At 37.2% G+C, this 22,880-nt stretch overlaps 1 protein-coding gene across 1 annotated transcript in view; it reads left to right on the top strand.

The window, feature by feature from the left end:
* The window catches only part of Rgs22 (regulator of G protein signaling 22), a 102,311-nt gene that overhangs the window by 31,574 nt on the left and 47,857 nt on the right, over nucleotides 1-22,880 (top strand). The window contains exons 8-14 of the mRNA XM_090339142.1: nucleotides 1,026-1,638; nucleotides 3,697-3,858; nucleotides 5,915-6,089; nucleotides 10,128-10,258; nucleotides 16,295-16,409; nucleotides 19,144-19,269; nucleotides 20,097-20,198. Coding sequence (XP_090195268.1) covers nucleotides 1,026-1,638; nucleotides 3,697-3,858; nucleotides 5,915-6,089; nucleotides 10,128-10,258; nucleotides 16,295-16,409; nucleotides 19,144-19,269; nucleotides 20,097-20,198 — 1,424 coding nt within the window. The remainder of the gene's footprint in view (nucleotides 1-1,025; nucleotides 1,639-3,696; nucleotides 3,859-5,914; nucleotides 6,090-10,127; nucleotides 10,259-16,294; nucleotides 16,410-19,143; nucleotides 19,270-20,096; nucleotides 20,199-22,880) is intronic.

The following is a 22,880-nucleotide window of genomic DNA, read 5'->3' as shown; positions in this document are numbered from 1 at the left end:
AGAGCAATTTTGTATTCATATTTTCAATAAAAATTATAATGAGATGCTTTCCATTCATTGAGGTTTAAAATCTAGTAACTAAGAAAACCAACACTGATGACAGGAAATCTGACAACAGTGACCTGAACCATGACATTCCAAGGTGACAGATTGACTGTGTAACCACAGGGGTGACTCTGATCTGAATCTGAGGAATAGAAGCTAAAAACTCTGTCTTTAGAAAAAGTGTAAAGACATTCTACTGTTCAGCCTTTTGTCCCCCAATTTTTTGCTATTTTGTCACTTTCATGATAGGTTCTATCTATGATAGTATGTGAATCTGTCTTATAAAGGAGTAATGAATTTTTTTTTTTTTTGCCAGTCCTGGGCTTGAGCTCAGGGTCTGAGCACTGTCCTTGGGCTTTCCTCAAGGCTAGTGTTCTACCCTGAGCCACCGCACCACTTCTGGCTTTTTCTATGTATGTGGTACTGAGGAATCGAACCTGGGTCTTGGTGCATGCTAGGCAGGCACTCTACCACTAGGCCAAACTCCCGGCCGAGTAATGAATTTTTAAAAGTTCACTACTTAATGACTTAAGTTTTGTTATGTTCTGATTTATTCATCTATGGTCTCATGATCTATGACAATTAATTTTCCTTTATCATACAACTTGAAATATTTAGTTACTTCAATTACATGTGCCTAATGTTCTAGTAGATTTTGCCCTTCATCATTCTATGCAAGTTGGAAACATTGCATTTTAAAAGCATAGCATATGTCTTTAACATCCTGGGCATTAAAAGTGGCAACTATCCAGTCATTCGCCCCCCGCCCCCCATCCTTTGTGCTGTGTCCATGAAGACAAGCCAATGAATGCTGGAAGTTATTTCTCTTCTGGTTCCAAATATGTTCTCAGAATTTTTCTGAAGTCAATGCAGTTTTTCTCTGTGGTAAACCCATTTGGCAATGTTCTAGGCAGATTCTATTTAATAGCAAACAAATTATACTTATATCTAATCTAATAGCATTTTATGATTTAATACAGAGAATTTTATCTTTGATGATGGAGTTCACCCCAGGACAAAAAAAGGCTCATCTAACTTAATTTCACTGGAAGAAGAACAAGAAGAAGAAGGAGGATCTGTTTCTGTAAAAGACACTGCTTCTCAGGCTCTTCTGAGAATATACCTTGAAAAGCAGCACAGTGATGTTGAGGAACGCCTGACATTACATTTCTCAACATGTGAAGAGTTTTTAAACACCTTTGTGGTCTTTGTTTTGAATACAGCCATTCAGAAAATTACTGGGATAGCTTTTGAAAACCCAGAAGTTGTAGATTTTACCCATGTAGCACAAGTGACATTTGATGATTTTGAGTCTTTCTTTGGTCAAAAGTTAGTTGGTAGAGCAGGTCCAACCCAAAGTGAAAACCTAGGAGAGACATTAGGAAAAATAAGTATAAGTTCAGTGAGTGAGAGCATTGGACCTGAGACCAGGGCTGATTGGTGTGTTTCTCACAGAACTTATGACATTGGTAATAGAAAGGAATTTGAAAGATTTAAGAAGTTTATAAAGGGCACATTAGGAGAAAGATATTGGTGGCTCTGGATGGACATCGAGAGGTTAAAAGTTCTCAAGGAGCCTGGAAGACATCAAAGGTATTTCTAGTTTTTATTTCTTGATAGTTTTAAAAACAAAGGTCTATTTTGGGTTTTTAAAGCATTGTCAGAAAGCCTGAAATATAAAAGTATATATTTTATCTTTTTGAAAAAATGAACAATACTAATAAAGACTATTTTTTTTTGCCAGTCCTGGGGCTTTGAACTCAAGATCTGAGCACTGTCCTTGGGCTTTCTCAAGGCTAGAGCTCTACCTCTAGAGCCACAACACCACTTCTGGCTTTTTCTATATATGTGGTACTGAGGAATTGAACCTAGGTCTCTGTCCATGCTAGGCAAGCACTCTACCACTAGGCTAAATTCCTGGCCCATGAAGTCTATTTTTTATAATACAGTTTGATTCTGCATTTATAGCTTCTGGGTAATAATAATTGCAATTATTTGGGTTTGCGGGCTTTGTTCTATTAACTTTAGAACTGGTCAAAGATTATTCTATGTGAATAAGCCTTGATGTATAGCAAAATAATACCTGGTTAAATTATATTCTTAGGCAGCTTTTAAAACTTCATGTCCATAAAAACTGGATGTGTAACTTCTGAATTTTGAAAAATTAATATCCCTGAAGCCACTATCATACCAACATATAGAAGAACTACCTTACTTGCAAGTCTCTCCTTTTTTCTCCTTATATTTATTATTTATTTTATTATTTTTTAAAAATATTTTTTATTAAAGAATTTATTAACATTGATTTTTATATCATATTTCGAATGACGTGTTTAACAAACAAGTATTCAAGAAGGGAATCTCTATATATAATCACAGGCACTTAATTTTTAGAACATAATCAAAATTAGGCTAAGGGTTTGTATATCATAGATACATATCTTATCTTTATTTTTATTATTTGGGGAGGGGCCCTGGGGCTTGAACTCTGGGCCTGGGCACTGTCCCTGAGCTCTTTAGCTCAAGGCTACACCTCTACCCCAGGGCCTGGGCCTTTTCTCTGAGCTCTTTCAGCTCAAGGTTACCACCCTACCCTTGAGCCACAGCTTCATTTCCTGTTTTCTAGTGGGCATAAAGTTTCAGGGCTTTGTAGAGCCTGAGCTGGCTTTGAATCACAATTGTCAGATCTCTGCCTTCTGACTAGCTAGGATTACAGGCTTGAGCCACTGGCCCAGTTCTCCTTATATTTACTCTGATAACTTGGTTCAGATAATTTTATTATTTTATTATTATTCCCTATAATTTTGGCTTTTTAAATATTACATACATAAACTATAATCTTTACAAAAATTATTCTATGTAAACTTCATAATATTCCAATGATAAAATACTCTACTACAAAAAAAAATTACCTGGTATATAACCATGCTTGCATAAGATAGGTACCTATGCTGATTTAAGGACTTTTCTTATCCCCCAAGCTATCTACTTGGTTCACAAATTTTACAATCTTTGGTTAGAGGCCACATACCAGATTATCTGAATAAGTCTTTCTGCTAGAGACCTCCCAGTGTTCCAATGGGCTCAGGTCTTCCATTAGCCAGTTCCATATGTTTTAGGTGACTATAAGTCTAAGGATCTTAAGAGGACACTACTTTAGGAAGTTCTTATTTTTGCCTATAGTTTCCTAATCTGCTTTAAAGTGGATTATTTGTAATAGATTGCAATTCTTAGAGACTGGTTTATTCTAGTTATTTTAATGATATACAAATCACAGAGCCTATAATTGTAAGATCATAGGTTACCAAATAAATGATTATCATTTCTCATGGGATAGTTGTTACCAGGGACATTTTGTTCAAGAAACCTTAGAGTTTTTGAGAATCAATATTGGTATAATAAATGACCACAAATTTAGTGGCCTAAATAAATTGTCCTGGCAGGATTTAGGTAACAAATTTACAAACCACTCAGCTTAATTAGAAAAAAATGGAGAAATATTTTATCTCCATTGTCTAAGTCTAAGAAAGGCTTAGCACTCCTATAAATGAATATTCATTTTGAGATAGCTTATTACTTGTCTGAAATATTTATATTTGGCTGGCAAAGTATTTTACTAGTGTGTGTGTGTTATGTGTAACTTTATTTCAGACATCTTGAGAAGATGAAAAAATGCTATCTTGTGAGCAGTGGAGAATGCTACCTTTCTTCAGAAATCTTATCAAAACTGAAACTATTAGATGGATCTCAGTGGACTGATGACCATTTAAAAAATATTCAATCTGAGGTTGTAAAACCTTTACTTCTATATTGGTAAGAAAAACAATTAGAGTCAAATTTACTTACATTTTTCTTAACCTACCTATGACTAATACCTTTGAGTAAGTAATTTGCGGAAATTTAAAATGGAAAAATTATTGTGTCTTTGGCCTTTCTTAAAGTGTTTATCTTGTAGATAATGAAAATATTTGGGTGACTTTAATATAGTTGAAAAGTACCTAAGTTCCCTTTTAACCTGTCAGCACATTGTTCTATACATTGCTTTTTTTGCTTTTTTTTTTGTCAGTCATGAGACTTGAACTCTGGGCCTGGGTTTGTCCTTGAGCTCTTCAACTCAAGGCTACCACCCTACCCCTTGAGCCACAGTGCCACTTCCAGTTTTCTGGTGATTAATTGGAGATAAGAGTCTAATGGATTTGAGTGCCCAGGCTGGCTTTGAACCACAATCCTCAGATCTTAGTCTCCTGAGTAGCTAGGATCATGAGCCACCACCGTGCCTGGCTTTTTTTTGTTGTTGTTACCTGATATATTGGATATATTTGTATTTGGTTATTTGAAATTGGATAGGGAAAGGGGGAAAATAAGATGAGGGGTGGGGGTGGGGGCGAGGGAAATGGGGACCAAGACATGTGAAAGGGTATCAATGTATGGGAATTAATACACCATCTATCTGGCAAATATCATGTAACCCTTCTATTAATTATAAAAAAATATATGAAAAAAACAAAACACTATCTCATAAAAGGGGTGTGTGTGTGTGTGTGTGTGTGTACGTAAATGTAGTTGTTATAGGTGCAGATTTATTATCTTAGTGAACATTTCTTAAGCAATTATGGGCCAACTGCTGGGTTAATGATAAAAGATAATAGGTCAGAGTATGGTGGGAAGAACACACAGGAGAAACTATCATACTAAATCGTGTGGTGATCCACAAGGTATACAGTGGAAGTCACATTTCCCATGGGAAAAGAGAATGATACAATGGGGAATACACGTGCCATTTGATGATCAGTGACTATATACTTCTCATCTGAGTTGTCATTTCTCTGCTTGAAAAATCATTGATGGCCCCAAAAGTTTTCCTGTAAAGTTGAGATTTTTGAAATTATCAAATAAGGTCATCATACTCTGGTCCTTGCCTACTTTTCTGATATCCTCTCCCATTAGGAATTCTATGTTCCTTATACCATTTGTGTTCTTTTATATATAGTGTGCTGTTCTCTTTCATTAAAAATTATTTGGTATTTGAAAGATACAAAAAGATAAGAGTTATTCCACAGTGGTGCTATGTACACAAATTATATATCCCTATATATATTTGTTACTGTAAAGGTGATCTACTTTTTAAAAAAATTTTATTGTCGGGGTAATGTATAGAGGGGTTATAGTTACATTCGTCAGGTAGTGGGTACATTACTTCTCATACATTGATACCCCTTCTCATGTTTTTGTTCCTGTTTCCCTTCCCCCTGATATACTTCTTTAAAATTATCACAGTATAGGAACTGAGAGTTTGGCCTAGTGGTAGAGTGCTTGCCTTGCATATAGGAAGACCCAGGGTCAATTGCAAGAAGACCCAGGTTTGATTCCTCTGTACCATATGCATAGAAAAAGCTGGAAGTGGTGCTGTGGCTCAAGTGATAGAACTCTATCTAACCTTGAGAAAGGCCAAGGACAGAGCTCAGGCCCTGAGTTCAAGCCCCAGGATTGGCAAAAAAAAAAAAAGAAAAGAAAAGAAAAGAAAAAAGGAATGCCAAAAATTATCACAGTATATTTTATTAGAAACTACAGATTCTTTTAAATATTCTTTCATCAATAGATTTATATTTCTTATCAAGTAGATAATTTTGAACATAATTTTATGATTTTTCCCTCCAATATAAATTATCTTTTATATGAATGAAGTGGTTGGAGAGAGTGACATATAGAAAATATTTTGTAAATGTAGATAGCAGAAAAAGAAATAGGAATTACTAGAAATGAGGTATACCAAGACTGATAATTATGAGATCACTCATTGTATTACTTATGGGCTTTGAATTCTGAGGTTGATTATGTAATTTAATCATATCGTATTTTTCTATGAAAGGGCACCAAGATTTTGTGTCACTCATTCATCCTCCACCAAGCATGCTAGTGCTGAACTGAAATTCTGGCACCTTCGCCAAGAGAAACCAAGGATGGATATTGACCCTTTCCCACAGATGGCAACCCTCTTGCCTCTAAGACCTAAGTCTTGCATTCCACAGATACCTGAGATACAGGTAGGGTGTAAGTTGATGCTTATTAAGTGTACAGTTAAATTATTAAGTGTATAGTTAGACGGCCATATAAGTTTACCACTAATATTTGCCTTGTTGTTGTTGTATTAATGAGTTTGCCTCCATAGCAAGGAAGTAGGAAGATCACATTCACGAATCAATGTGATCTTTTAAAAATAAATGGCACCTACCTGCTCAAAATTAAGCAGTGACTGAATTTTCCACTCAGGATAAAATCCAAAGTCTTACATAGCTGTACAGTTCCTGTCAGATTCTTGCCACTCTTCTCTTACTCTACTCCAGCTACACTAATTCTTTTATCATTGTTATTATTATTATTATTATTAGGTAGTTGTACAGAGGTGGTGCCGTATGGCAAAGCAGTTTATGAATACAATGCGTAGTGACCAGTGTCACCGCCTCAGCATTCTCCCCCTTCAGCCCACCCCTTCCTTACCTTTCTTAATTTTTGTGGTATTTATAACTAATTCTTGACTGTATTTTCTCCCTCTTCCCTTCATTAGTCTATCCCTCTCCCCTTTTCCCACTCCTCCTCTTGAATATACCCATTTCCTGGTGTTGATTTTGTTGGGCTTAGACCAAGATGGAGGTTCCTTAAAACAATGAGACATAGAACTACTTTATGACCCAGAAATCCTACTCCTGGACATTTATCCAAAATAATGTAAATAAAGTTACAGTAAACTCAACAGTACCCTAATTCTTTGCACTTTTTGAACACACACACACACACACACACACACACACACACACACACACACACACACAACTTTCAATTTGCTGTTCTCATTACTTAGATTACTTTTCCTCCAGATATTTACTTGGCTTGCTGTTCACTTCCTCTAGATATCTGCTCAAGTATCACTTAGGAAGGCTAGCTTGACTCTTCTATACAAGCATACTTACATAGACTGGCACACACCTTCCATCTCTATTTGTGTCCTTTATCTTTCCCTGTGTTGGTTTATTGTGTTTAAGATTATCATGTCATTTGCCTAAGTGATTGTCCCTTATTTCCTGCTAGAATGTAAGGAAATTTTTCTTTCTCAATTACTTGTCCCTACTACCTATTATAGTGCCTGGCATACAATAACTTAATGAATATATATTGACTGAATGTGTAAAAACTAGAAATAGAATTAGGAAAAGTAAGCTTTCTTTATATTGGAAAGAATAAAAGTATTAAAAAGGTTAAGAGAATAAGGCAGAAAAGAGAAAAAGGTTGACTTTATAGATAATAAATAAGCAATAAATATTTTGAGATACAGTAACTTGCATTTGCGATCCTCATTAATCTTAACTAGCCTTTAAAGGCATTGCAAAATACTAATTATTATTGGCCATTGTCACATAAACTTCTTTAGAGGATGGCTCTATGTTCAGGATATTTTACTCCCCATATCTCCTGACATAAAAGACAGGAATCTGTGTAATACAGTTTTAAAATTTTATTTTTCTAAGTAGTATTTTGGAGTTGGAAAGACTGCAGTTGTTCTTGGTCTGTTTTTCCTCTGAAACATACATTTAGATGGAGAACTTTTAAAACATACCCAATAGCTTTGTCCCACTATCAGAGATCTTTGAGTTAATTGTTTTGAAACAAGTTAGGGCCCTGGAAATTAGGGAGTTTTCTTTTATGGTGATGGTCCTGGAGCTTGAACTTGGCGAACTGGGCATTGTCCTTGAGCTCTTTTGCTTAAGGCAGGCACTCTACCACTTGAACCACAGTTCTGTCTCTGTCTGTTTGTCTGTTTCTCTGTCTGTCTCTCTGTCTCTCTCTCTCTCTGTCTCTCTCTCTGTCTCTCTCTTTCTCTCTATTTCTGTCTCTCTAATTGCCTATTTCTCTGATTGGCTTCCAACTGTGATTGTGAGATCTCAGTAGCTAGGGTTGTAGGCAGGAAGCCATTGGTGCTGGGCTTCCAAGGTTCTTAACTATGCCTGATCATTAGAGTGATGACTTGTGGATGATGCACTGCTAACCAAGCATTACATTACTAACGTGTCTCCCAAAGAATGTGTTCAAAGAGAGATCTCTGGACTCCCCAGAGTTTGGGGATTTTGTACCTTAATGCGCCAGTGTTGCCTTGTCACTATGTTGACTTCTTTCTGATCTCATTTATTCCTTGTGTCCATATTGTATGCCACTCCACTAATTCATCTTCCCCTCCTGATGAGCAGTGCGGCTAGAGACCCAGACATAGGGCATGAAGACCCATCTTGGAGGCATAGTTCAGCAGCACGAGCATGGCATCTAACATTGGAATATTCGATAAACATTTTCTAGTTTGAGAGGAGAGGGAAAAGAAAAAAATAAGCAGTGTGGTAAAGCAAAGGGATGTGAGTAAGTGAACAGTGACAGAGAGAGATGAGCTTGTAGAAAAACGTTGCAGAAACATAACTTTCCTGTGTCTCCCTGGGTTGCTGCCTATTCTGTTGTTGAGTTTTTTAGCAGGACAGTGTACCCTCGGCTCATTCCATTTCTCCTTCGTAGAAAATAGTCTGAGAAATATAATTTGATGCTGGTTTATTTTTCAAATTAAGAAAAACAATATTTATAAGAAGACATGTCCTTTCAGCTACAGTTCTACCAATTGAGGCAAACGTATGCAGTAGGCACTCACCATCTCGGTGACGAAGGAATAGTTGCTCCTCACTTCTGCCCCCCTCCATCTTACTGAGCTTTGAGCCTCCATCGTTATGTTCTGACTTTTCCCTTACAAGTGTCATACAAGCTTGCAAGCCTCACACTCTAACTTAGGTTCTTCTCTATATGATACTTCATAATTAATTTTTTTTGCCAGTCCTGGCTTGAACGTGGGGCCTGAGCACTGTTCTTGGGCTTTCTCAAGGCTAGAGTTCTACCACTTGAGCCCACAGCACCACTTCCAGCCTTTTCTATGTATGTGATACTGAGAAATCGAACCCTAGTATTCGTGCATGCTAGGCACAATACTGCTAAGTCAAACCCCGTCCCCAATAATCAAGTTTTTTAACTTAAGGATTTGGGGGAGGAAATCTTGGGGACCAAAACTATGGCCTTATGAATTCTAATGAGATATACCCCTAATCTAAGAAAACATTAAATAATCTTGTGGTTAAAGAAAAGACCATGGAAAGTGTACCATTTTGACCACGTTTGAGCACAGTGCAGAGTGGTAAGTGTCTTCCACCATTGTGCAGTCAAGCTCCAGAGTGTTTTCATCTAATCCATTTAATCATAATCATTAAACAATGACTCCCTTTGCCTTTCATTCCACACTATTCTGTTATCTCTATAAATTTGACTACTTTTTTGAGAGTCTTGGGGCTTGAACTCAGCCTGGGCACTGTCCCTGAGCTCTTCAGCTCAAGGCTACCACCCTATCCCTGGGCCTGGGTATTATCCTTGAGCTCTTCAGCTCACGACTACCTCTCTACCCTTGAGCCAAGCCCCACTTCCCATTTTCTAGAGGTTAATTAGAGATAAGAGTCTCAGGTCCTTTTGTACCTGGGCTAGCTTTGAACCTTGATCCTCAGATCTCAGCCTCCTGAATCCACTGCATCTGGCAAATTCGACTACTTTTATAAGATGTATATTTAATTGTAGACTCAGGCTGCTGTGGTACCTCTCATTTATTGAGTGTGGTTTAATGTCATGCTGTGTTCTGAATTACTAAAACAGATGAGAGAAGGTCACAGCTCTGAAAGTAGGTAATTGTATATAGAGCGTACTGGGGTAGTTTCATTTATAGAATTAGTTAGAGGTTATTAGCATATCTTAAGGTATGCAAGAATCATATAAGATTTTATTTTTTTCTTGATAAAACCATCACAAATTCAGTTTTTACTTGTTAGCAATTTATATAATATTCCACTGGAAGTTGAACATATTAACAAAGTTTTTAATATTTGTTTTTCAAACTATGAAAACTAATGAAAATTCACAAATATACAAATCCCTTCGGATCTCATCTACTTCTAGATAAGGTTGTACATTAAGCTTATACATTTTTAATGTATTTCATTCTCATTATATTTTAGAAAGAAGAAGTGAGCTTAATACAACCTCCAAAATCTCCCAGAAAGTCAGACAGAATGAAAACAGCCATTCAGAAATCTTGGAAGGGCGAGTCTTTGTATCCTTCTGCTAAGGATGATGGGATTGAGAAAGGGTAAATACATCTCTTTGTACATCAAGTGTTGTTTTGAAATAGTAACTTTTTGAAATAGTAACCTTTTTTATTATTTTTTATTGTAATGTAAAGAAGAGGGGTTACAATTATATTCTCCAGATAATAGGTGCATTACTTCGCATACCCTTTCTCATGTTTTTTGTCCCTTCTCCCCCACTCCCTCCCAATCATCTTGATTCCCCCCTTCCCTTTCCTATTTCAAATAAACAAATAAACGTATATGAAATATACCAGGTAACCAAGTCAGATACTGTAACAATATGAGATTAACCAAAGGGCAATAAAAGAGAAGAGAAATAACAGTACATTAAGAACAACAATCAGTTTGGCCTAGTGGTAGAGTGCTTGCCTGGGTTCAATTCCTCAGTACCACATACACAGAAAAAAGCCGGAAGTGGTGCTGAGGCTTAAGTGGTAGAGCTCTAGCCTTGAGAAAGTCCAAGGGCAGTGCTCAGGCCCTGAGCTCAAGCCCAGGACTGGCAAAAAAAAAAAAAAAAAAAAAAAAAGAACAACAATCATACAATATAAAGCTCTTGCAGATCCTGGAGATCCTTTCATTTAGCCTCATCCTATATGGCCTTATGTATCTAGGTTTTGAGTTATTGTAATCCCTTGCTAGGAGAGTCCTAGGTGTGTACTAATTATTACAAATGAGGAAAACCATTGAGCCTATGTTCCTTTGGGTCTGCCTTACTCCACTTAATATGATTTTTTCCAAGTTAAAATGGTAGCTTTTTTTTTTTTTTTTGCCAATCCTGGTGACTGAGCTCAGGGCCTGAGCATTGTCCTTGGGTTTTCCTTAAGACTAGTGCTCTACCACTTGAGCCACAGCACCACTTCCAGCTTTTTTTCTATATATGTGGTCCTGAGGAATGGAACCTGGGTCTTCGTGCATGCTAGGCAAGCACTCTACCACTAGACCAAATTCCTGGCCCTGAAATGGTAACAATTTTTAAGAAATTAAAAATTAAATAAAAACTGAAAGCCAGTATACTGATTTTCATGTAGATTCTTATATCATAATAATTTATATTAGAGACTCAAATATACCATGCAAACACCATATTAAGAGCAGAAATCCAGATATTAGTCATCTTAAAAAGATGGTGAAGGAATCATGGTAGTGTTTGTGCCTAGCCCTAGTTACTCAGAAGGCATGATTAGAACGATTGCCAACTGAGGCTGACCTTAGGGGAAAAAAAATAAGAACTTATCTGGAAAAAAAGCTAGATGGGGCATGGCTCAATTGGTAAAGTTTCAGATTACTAAAGGCAAGTTCGTGTCCAGGTCTCCTCAAAGGAGAGAGCAAGTGGAGGGAGAGGAGAGAGGAAAGAGTGGGGAGAGGATTGAGAGGATAGGGGATTGAGTAGGAAGGGGAAGTAGAGGAGAGAAAAGGAGGGAATAGGAAGGGGAGGGGAAGTGAGAAGAGCGGGAGAGAGAACCAGAGGAGAGGGAGAGGGAGATGACGTTTGCACCGAGTGCAACCAAAACTTAAAACTTCCCTATGAAAAATGCCTTCAACCAAAGAAAAATAGACTCCATGGTATCAACTCCAAGATATGGTGAAAAGAGGTTTTCCATTGTTTTCAATGTACTATGTGAAGTTATTTCTTTTTTCTTTCACTTTTTTTTGTTATAAAATTTTTATTGGGTATCAAATCACAATAGCATATTTATTCTAAATTATAAATGAATAAGAACAGCATACTTTCATCTCTGATATCAAATTTATCAAATGTACCATATTAAAATTAAATTACAGGGCCGGGAGTTTGGCCTAGTGGTAGAATGCTTGCCTAGCATACATAAAGACCCGGGTTCGATTCCTCGGTACCCCACATAAATAGCAAAAAGCCCGAATTGGTGCTGAGGCTCAAGTGGTAGAGTGCTAGCCTTGAGAAAGTCCAAGTACAGTGTTCAAGCCCTAAGCCCAAGCCCAGGACTGGCAAAAAAAAAATTTCTTTCACTTTTCCCCCTATGATTTATCCACTTGTCACTGTATTTGATTTTGGTGACCTGTGTTTTGTATGTACATTGATTAAGGGAAGGGGAACAACAAAATGACAAAGGACCAATGGCTAACCAATGCAACAGTGATACTCATTGGACAATATGTTAGAAATGGACTTTACAACCTGGGGGGCAGTCTGGGAGAGGGAAAGTGGGAGAAAAACAAGGGAGGATGTAACAATGTTGACATGAAATGTTCCCACTACCTTACATATGTAACTGCAACCCCTCTATACCTCATCTTAACAATAAAATTAAATTTTAAAGAAGAAAAATGCCTTCTAATACTTACTTGACTCTATCCAAATAATATAATTGAATATTATATTTAAATATAATTCAGAACTCATAAGAACTTTCAAGAATGTTATCATCCTTTAACATAGCATATTATTTTATAAATTTATGTTTTCTCATATAGTTACCTATTATATTGCTCTGTATTTCCAACAGGACTTTCTCTTTAAGAATGTCCTTTGTGGGCCAGGAGTTTGGCCTAGTGGTAGAGTGCTTGCCTAGCATGCACAAAGACACGGGTTCAATTCCTGTGTACCACATACATAGAAAAGGCTGGAAGTGGTACAGTGGCTCAAGTGGTAGAGCTCTAACCTTGAGAAAGCCCAAGGACAGTGCTCAGGCCCTGAGCCAAGCCTGGAATTGGAAAAATGTCCTTTGTATTAACTTTGAAAAATCCTGTTTAAAATTTATTACTTTATATCCACTTTTTCCATTGTTGCTGTTCTAGTACTAGGTCCCTGTTGAATTCAGGGACTTACACTCTCATTTAGCTTTTCCATGTGGCTCTGCACCATTTAAGTCACATCTCCAGTCCACATTCATTCTTTTTATTGAAATAAAGAACTATAACTACATTGAATATGTCATATTCAATACACTCATATTAGTCATATAATATAGAGTTTAGTACTTAAATCATATTGAAGTATAAGATGTGTACAATTTTTAGTATAGTCTCAAAGTTGTCCAACCATCACCATTATAATTCCTGAACATTTCCTCATGCCAGGAAGAAGGTCTCATCTGCTGGAGGTCACTCACACTCACTCCTAGCACACCCACCTACTCTTGTGTTTGTGCATTTCCTCTTGTAGGCATCATATGTGAGATGGTGATTTTGTTAGACCAGTCCTGGGGCTTAACCTCAGGGCCTGGGCACTGTTCCTGAGATTATTTTGCTCAAGGATAGTGATCTACCACATGGGCCATAGCACTACTTCCAGCTTTTTCTCTGTGTAGAATAGAGGAACTGAACCCAGGGATTCATGCATTCAAGGCAAGCACTCTACCACTAAGCCACATTCCCAGTACTGTATGATGATTTTTATTTATAATGTTTTCAAGATTCTTTATATAACATTTTCAAGGTTCTTCATGTTCTGTATAAAATTAGACATGGGGAGTAATTTTCTTTCAGTGCTTTGATGATATTATCCTATTGTTCTCTGGCTTTCAATGTTTCTGTTGAGAGCTTAGCTCTCAGGCTAATTATTGTCTTTTGAAGATAATGCATTATTTTTTTCTACTTGCTTTAGGATTATATTTGTTTTTTAGATTTCTTTTCAGGTTTACTTTGGTATGTTTGGGTGTGGGTTTTATTTTATGCAGACAACCCAATGTTGTTAGATCTGTGGTTTTGAAATCTTCATCGATTTTTGGAAAGTTCTCAGCTGTTACTTCCTTATATTGTTTCTAACTCATGTTTCTTTTCCTTTCATCCTAGGATCTGATGAAATAGATGTTTGACCTTTTCAATTTATCCTCTAACACTCTGCCTTCTGTACTCCATCCTGTCTCATTTTCTTTGTTCTAGATAGTCATCTTCAAGTCCACTAGTTTTTTTTTTTTAACTGTAGCTAATTTGCAGCAAGTTGCATCTTTTGAATTTCTCAGTTTCAGTGACTGTATTTCTAATTTATTTGATTTTTCCTTGGTTTGTTTGTTGAAATGTTTTGTTACATTTTATAGCATCTGCTGAAATTCACCCTTTTCTATTTCATCTCCTAAGCCACAGTTGATTAAAGTCTGTGTGCGGTAAGTTTAGTATCTGGAACTCCAATGACTTTCCATTGTTGTAGTTAGCTTTTGTTGTTTGTTTGGTTTTATTACCTTTGCTTATATGTCTTATTTTCACTCATTTTAAAATTTTTCTTATTTTAAAAGGTAGAATTTACCACATTTCACATTTCTAATGAATTTACTAGTCCTTGAAAATATGAACACTTTCTTTCAGTGATAAAATGATTTTGTCTCCTCACAAGTAATTAAGGAATTAAGTAGAATATACTTACTGGATAGGTATAAGATCATTTTTTAATAATTTAAGTTTAGAAGAATACTTTTATCATTTTTTCATAAACTCATTTGTAAAGGGAAAGTGATAGAAATGATTGAGAGCAGACATAGTGGCTCACACCTGTAATCCTAGCTATTCAGGAGGCTGAGATCTGAGGATCATTGTTCAAATCCAGCCTGGGCAGGACAGTCCATGAGACTTTTGTCTCTGTTTAACCACCAGAAGTGGTGCTGTGGCTCAAAGTAGTAGAGCACTAGCCTTGAGCAAAAGAGCTCAGCAACAGCACTAGGCCTTGAGTTCAAATCTCACACTGACAAAAAATATAAAAAAAACATGATTGAGAAATCTGTCTAAAAGGAATGAAAAAAAAAAAAGAAAACATGGCTAAAGGCTTGACTCAAGCAGTAAAGCGTCTGCTTGGTAAGCACAAAGCCTGAGTTCAAAACCATCGGGGAAAACAAAAAGACCCTAAAGGAAACTTTGAACATAAAAATTCTAGTACCTGTGGTAAAGGGTCTCACTCTTCTCTTCCTCACTGTGGTTGAAGAAATCAAAAGTTGCCCCCAGTCCTCTCTCCCTGGGTTGTCCTTCTGCCATCCCTCTTCTTCCTGCTGGAGCAGGACTGACAGCTGAATAAAAAAATAACTATTGGGTTAAAAAACTTGTAATAATTCCAAACAGTTGTTAAAAGTCACTGGACTTAGAGGAGAGTTACAATTTTGTGGGGTTTTGTAGTTTTTAGTGGTACTGGATTTTGAACTCAAGGCCTGGTACTTGCTAGGTAGGAATTTTACCACTTGAGTCATGCCTTCATCCTTTTTTTGTTTTCAAATAATGTCTTGCTTTCTTCCTTAGATGGCCCGAATAGTGATCCTCCTATTATGCTTCCCAGGTAGCTGGTATGACAGGAGTGTAAAACTGGGCTCAGATTTTTATTATCTGGGGTATTGTGAACTTTGGCCTGGTTTGTCCTCAAACCTCACTCCTTCCAATCTCATCCTTCAAATGCTATGATTACAAGATTCAGCCACTGTATCCAGCTGAGGTATTATTATCAGAGGCTCATAGGCATTGCTCCTCTATATTCTTCTTTTTTTTTTTTTTTTGCCAGTCCTGGGCTTGAGCTCAGGGCCTGAGCACTGTCCTTGGACTTTCTCAAGGCTAGAGCTCTACCACTTGAGCTTCAGCATCACTTCAGGCTTTTTTTCTATGTATGTGGGACCAAGGAATCAAACCCAGGTCTTCATGCATGCCAGGCAAGCACTCTACCACTAGGCTAAACTCCCAGCACCCCTCTATATTATTCTTATGTTCATTTTATTTTTGAACTGTTTGTTGCTAAGTACAAGAAACACAATTTTTAATTTTTATCTTGAATATCTTTGTATATTTGGGGTCTAACTAGACTTACTTGCATTGCATATTAGTGAATTTTGTATATTTTCTGAGGATAATCACCCTTAAAAAAACATGGTTAATTATTTTAAATCTTTAATCTTTTTCCCTTGCCTGGTTGTCTCAGCTAGAAGCTCTAGTAAAATGCTGAAGGAAGGAAAAGGCACCTAGTTTTGTTCTCAAGCTTAGGGAAAAATATTCTTTTGCCACTAATGACAGATTCTCTGGCATTCTGAGGAAGTTCTTTGGTGCTTTCATTTATTTGTTGATCAATTTGTTTCATGTCTCTAATTTAGGTCAAGGTACATGCCTGAAGAAAGCAGAGTGATTCGTTTAACATCATTCACTGACATTTCTGAATGTCTAAAGCCCCAGCTGGAAAGAAAATATATTTATACAGAAGAGCCTAATGTAAGTTTTTTGAAGCCTGAATAACCTATTACTTATGTAACTAATCTTTTTCTGATTTCTACAAACCTTGTATTGATTCATTGTAGTATTTTTTTCTCTACCAAGGAGAATATTTATGTTTTTCTTGCAAAAGGAATTTCACACAAGAAATCTCCATGTTTCCTTTTCTAATATTATGCATCTATATCTTGCAATCATTACTGTTAAAAAACATACCTGTGGCTAGGCACCAGTGACTCTCGTCTGTAATCCTAGCTGCTTAGAAGATGGAGATTAGGAGGGCTGCAGTTCCATGTCAGTCCAGGTATAAAAGTGTGTGAGAGCTCAACAAGTCATTTGATAAAGTGGCACATAACCTGTTGGCCTAGTTGTGTGGGAGGACCACTGTTCCAGACCAGCCTCAGCGGTAGAGTCTGCAATCCGCAATCTTAACAGAAGAAGGTGGGCATGGAGGTACATAGCTGTCATTCCAATTACGGGATCCTGGTCCAGGTATGTGCTCAGGCAAGAAACAGAGTCTTACTAAAAAATCAACACAGGAAAGGTATAGAGGCATGGCTCTCCAGTAGAGTACTTGCTTAGCAAGCTTAAGACCCCGAGTTTAAACCTTATAACTACAAAACCAAAACCTAGAAAGCAGGACCAGTGGTTCGCATCTCTAATTTAGCTACTTGAGAGGCCAAGATTGGGCAGATTGAAGTTTGAGGCCACAAACCCTCTTCTCAACTAAGAATTTGGCACAGTGGGGCCTGCCTATTGTCCTAACTGTGATGAGAAGCCAAACCATAGGCAGATTCTACTCCCGTGCATACTCCAACACAAAGCACGACCCTCTCTCACATGGGGTTGGATGCTTGACCCAGAGGTAGAGCACCAACCAATGAATAAAAGCATCAGATACTGAATTTGAATCCTCATCCTGGACCAAACAACAACAGCAACAAAAACTCAGCACAGAAAGGGACTGGAAGTACAAGTTAGTAGACTGGCTACCCAGCAAGCCCAAAACCCTGAGTTCAAACCTCAGTACTGCTAAAAGATCTCCCAGAAAACCAACTGTTCTGATTGGCATATGATGACACCTCAGATAAAAAATAAGACCTCTTTTGTCTTTGTTAAAAATTTTAACTTATGTTTTAATGTTGATGCTGGGGCTTGAACTCGGGCCCTTTTTTTTTTTTTCAATCTCAGATATGGTAAGCTACCACTTGAGCCATACTCTTAGTTCCAGCTTTTTGATGTATAATAAAAAAGGTAAGAGTCTCTTGTATTTGTGTGTCTAGGTAGCCTTCAAACTGTGATCATCAATTCTCAGCTCCTGTGTAGCTAGGATTACAGGCATGAACCATGTGTGTCTAGTAATTGTTGCCAAATTTTAAAATAAAATTTGATATTAAGTTTTGGAAATCTAAAAATCTATAAGGGTAGGCTATTCCAAAGTGCAGAAAAGTTCGTAATATGAATTTGATGCATTAGTTCTAGATGAAACTTTTACATCACTTTCCTTACAGATACGTTGCAAGCGGAAACATTGGTAGTCCCACCAGTCTGAACACCTAACTGTGGTTTTTACACATCGACTTATTTATTTATTTATTTATTTATTTTTGCCAGTCCTGGGCTTAAGCTCAGGGCTTGAGCACTGTCCTTGGACTTTCTCAAGGCTAGCACTCTACCACTTGAGCCTCAGCACCACTTTCGGCTTTTTGCTATGTATGTGGGGTACCGAGGAATTGAACCTGGGTCCTCATGCATGTTAGGCAAGCACTCTACCACTAGGCCAAACTCCCGGCCCCTACACATCGACTTATTTTATTCTAAGTGACTAGCACTCCGTTTCTTCTAGTTAGGACTTTTTTAAAGTTTAGAATGCTGATAGTTTAACATCATAAAAAAACTTCAATTTCCATTTCAGAATTTGTAAGGAGGCAGCTAAAGAGAGGCAGAGAGACAGCATGTGCAGGAACACAAAAGCCTTACTTGAACCCTGTTTATGTCACACTTGTTTTAGGATTACAAAGAAATCTGAGTTCAACAAAACAACATGGAGTTCATGTGAACTGCTCAGATAGCCTTTCATATTCTGAGAGTCACTCTTGAACTTGGAGAAAGAACCAGCTCTCTGTTTCAAGGATGGTATTAGAGTTGCTAACACTGTTGGCAGGGAAGTCATAAACAGCAGATTTTATGAGAACTTATACTGCCATTTACACTCTGAAGGCCGTGACCTATGTGGATGAGACTGTCCAAAGAGGGACCTCCTAGGGGTAGTTAATGAGCAGCACCAAGAGGCCTTGAAGATAACTTTTTTTTTTTTTAAATAACCCTCTTGTAGCTCTAATAGCAGCACCTCAAGGCTAAAATAACAGTAAATATGTAGGAAACAGGCCACCAACAGAGATTTGGAAGACTCCTCAAATAGTATCACTGTGCCTGAAATATGAAAATAATTGAGGTCATGGAGTCACTTGAACATACAATTTGAAACCAGACTGATTTATTTAATAGAAGGGATAGAATGAATTCTGCTTCTATAATTGGGTTTCACAAATGAATCTTATATGACGGTCAGATGCAAACAGACCGCATTAATTACATATATGGCACAAAACTAAAGTAAAATAGTGTAGTGGGAAAATGACAGCCAAGCAGAATTTATGAAACTCACTTGTACAATGCTATAAAACTTACAGTGTTTTGGGGGTGGATAACGGACTTCTGTTTTGTTATCTAGGTTAAGACTGTATCAGATGTTGGTGCTTTGGGAGGCTATGACATGGAAAATTTGTTGCAATCTTTGTATGTGGAAAATAGAGCTGGATTCTTCTTTACTAAATTCTGTGAGGATTCAGGGAACAAGGTAGAAAAATATTCTAATTTATTATTTCACATCATTTGAAGATAAATGGTATTGAAGTAAATCAATGTTCAAGTATCTATATTTGATGTTAAAATTACTATCTCTGGTAAAATAAAAAGTCCATATTTTGTGTTTAGTAAAAATAGAAAGATCTCAATTACTAATGATCAACCTACCAAAATTACTACAAAAAGTAAAATATGCTAACAATACTTTGTTTTCATGTTTAATGATATTTATAATATGCAGTTGATTCCTGTCTATCCTCTAAATTTTAATTCTAGAAGTTACAATCAACAGAGACAAATTATTTTTCAAGCAGTATTCATTCGATCTCAATGAAAAGTGGATAATTGTCTGAATAATTAGACTAATGATATACATTTTCCCTTTTATTTCAAAACCTTAAGATTTTCTTTTTATGCCAGAAATATGTGATTATTTTTAAGGATTGATTGATTGACTGTGGTGCTAGGATTGAGCCTAGTTCTTTGTGCATGCTAGGCAAGCCTTCTACCACCAGCTTTCAATAACTATAACTATTAACTAGAATGCTTACCATTTTATGGTTTTTCATTAGTTTGGAAAGTTTCCATTTTTATAACCAATTATACGGGCATACATGCACAAATTTAATGTTTTAATGACGATACCCATAAATATTTTGCATATTGCCAGTTTGTGATAAAAGATCAAAACCATCTTAAATTGAAGCTGATTTATGGTAACAGTCAGAAATGAAACAATTATTTATATTTGAACTTAGAGCTTTGAAGAGCTTTAATAATTGGGCAGTAATAATTTATATACTTTTTCCCCATCTGTAGTTGTGGAAGAACAGTGTGTACTTTTGGTTTGACCTCCAGGCTTATCATCAGCTGTTCTACCAAGAAACACTTCAGCCTTTTAAAGTATGCAAGCAAGCACAAGTAAGTAGTAAATAATATTGGCTCTGTGTGGTGCTGTCAGTCTACCGGGAGATGAGAATTGTGGCCAGCCCCAAATAAGAGAAATCTGGAACTGCAGGCAAAAAGACAGCAATTAAATTGTTGTCATGGGATTGCTTTATTTAAATGTCAGCAGAATATTGTTTTATAATTTGATTTGTGGGGTTTCAGTTTTATCTGTTTTATTTGGTTTGTACTATTTTCTCTTTTCTGCCAATGAAGAATCTTTTTCTCTCCTCTTTCTCTTTCTCTCCTTCTCTCCGTCTCTCCTCCTTCCATCTTCCTTTCCCCCCTCCCCCCTCCCCCCTCCCTCCCTTCCTTCCTTCCTTCCTTCCTTCCTTCCTTCCTTCCTTCCTTCCTTCCTTCCTTCCTTCCTTCCGCTTTTTTAGTTTTATCATTTTACCAATCTAAAAGAGAACCTAAGAACAGACTCCTAGCAAATCGCTGAATGATTGGGAGCAATGCACAAGCAGTGTTGTCTGAGCTTCCTGCAGACATCAACCATTGGCTATGCCAAGCTGTTGTTGACTGGCTGTGTGTGTTCAGACCCCATGTGGGTGCCTGCCTTCTGTGTTACACACCATGTAAGACAGAGAAACTCAAGAGTGAAGGAGAGAAAATTTCAAGACCACCCTGAAGCAAAATACAGAAGAAATTAAAAAAAAAAAAAAAAGAGGAGAAAGAACAGAAGATTCTTTGCAAATAAGGACAAAGAGAGAATGGCCTCTCTTGGTGGGAGGAAGGAAAGAGAACAGAATTATGGCTCAAGCTGACTTATCTTTTCGGTTTTTATTCTTAGACTCTCTGATCTTTTATGGAGAGAGGTATCCAAGACTGGAAAACTGCTAATCACTTCTCTATCTGTTTGTTGATCGCTTAAGGGATTCTTGTAGCCCTGAATAACCCATTCCCAGCGGGCTTCCCCCACCCAAACACTGCTGAGGAAACGAGCTTCATCATTTTATTTATTCTTTTATTAATCTTATTCAAGACATCAGAGCATACTGCTGGCTATCTGTTGTTCCTTCCACCACCCCTGACTCTGGCACAAATAATTATGCCTTATAAATCAGTGACAGAGCTTTGTACTTTTACCGTGAGAAATAAGGACTTCAGCTCCTACATAGCCCAGATGTCTCCATGAAATTAATCTCTAATTTGCCAGTGCCATTTTCTGAGACCACACAGTTGACTGTTTTGCTTGTTAATCCTTTACCTGTAATTCACTGTTTATCCTCCTCCTCCTAACCTATTGCCCTTGTCTGCTGCAGTACCATCCGTTATTTTTATTATGTTTTCACTACTACAAAGAGTATTCCTCTAAAACTCTTCAGCTGCTCAATGAAATAGGATTTTTTTTGTTAATAATTAATCAGGATTCCATATAAAGAAGGACTCTCTACTTGGTAGACAGAATTAATTCTTAGTTGTGATATTATTTGACAGGGTATGGAGAGTTTCGGCTACTCTGACATAGATTATTCTTTGGGGGGATTCTCACAGCCTTTAAGGTTTTTTCCTCTTTTGGTAGGAGAAGAACAATAGAGATATTTACTTCTAGGAATAAAGACTGAAATAAAGAGAGGAAATTCCCGTGAATTTTGAATGTATTTTCATTTCATATCTACAACTACTTCTACTTTAAAAAATCTTAACTGGTTTAAGTTTTAATTATTCAAGATTTCTGTGTCTCCAGATAGAGGAATTGTCTGTAATATAAATAGTTGACAAGTTTGTTTCACAGCATGACATATAATTAATTTCTTTACAATAAAAATACTGCATGTTTTTCAAGGATACATTTACGATATAGATAATTGGATTGATAGTGTTACTGGCAAAAATATAGTCTGGGGCCGGAAGTTTAGCCTAGTTGTAGAGTGCTTGCCTAGCATGCACGAAATCCTGGGTTCGATTCCTTGGTACCACATACATAGAAAAAGCCAGAGGTGGTGCTGTGGTTCAGGTGGTAGAGTCTAGCCTTGAGAAAAACTAAGGACAGTGCGCAGGTTCTGAATTCAAGCCCTAGGACTAGCAAAATGAAACAAAAAGAATATAGATAATTGACACTGCCTGTTAAAGCTACCATGGAAGCTGGGCTCTGGGCTGGCCCGGACAGGAAAATCCATAAGACTCTTAGCTCCAATTAGCCATCAGAAAACCAGAAGTGGCCTTGTGGCTCAAGTGGTAGAGCGCTAGCCTAAAGCTAAAGTGCTCAGGGATAGCACTCAGGCCTAGAGTTCAAGCCTCACGACCAACAAACAGACAAAAAGTTTACCAGACTCCATTTCAATAGCTGGGCATGAGGGTACAGATCTGTTATCCCAGGGGCCAAAGGAAAGCACAAACAGTATTGCAGTCCAGGCCAGCCACGGCATACAGTGAGTACTGAATATGAGTAAGGAAAAGGGATTGGCAGAGTGGTTCAAATGGTTGTATGTCTACTTAGCATGTAGGAAGCCCATTATAAACTCTAATACCATCACCAACAGGAAAGAAAAGAAAAGTTAAAAAGAGAAAACAAGGCCAGGCACAGTGGCTCATGTCTGTAATCCTAGCTACTCAGAAGGCTGAGATCTGAGGATTATGGTTCAAAGTTAGACCCGGGCAGGAAAATCTGTGAGACTCCTATTGCCAATAAACTACCAAAATAAAAAAAGCCAG

The sequence above is a fragment of the Megascapheus bottae genome, chromosome 9 (genome assembly GCF_031878675.1).
Source record: "Megascapheus bottae isolate mThoBot1 chromosome 9, mThoBot2.hap1, whole genome shotgun sequence".
In the NCBI taxonomy this organism is placed as follows: domain Eukaryota; kingdom Metazoa; phylum Chordata; class Mammalia; order Rodentia; family Geomyidae; genus Megascapheus; species Megascapheus bottae.
The sequence above is the reverse complement of the archived record's forward strand: the minus strand, read 5'-3'. Positions and strand labels throughout refer to the sequence as shown.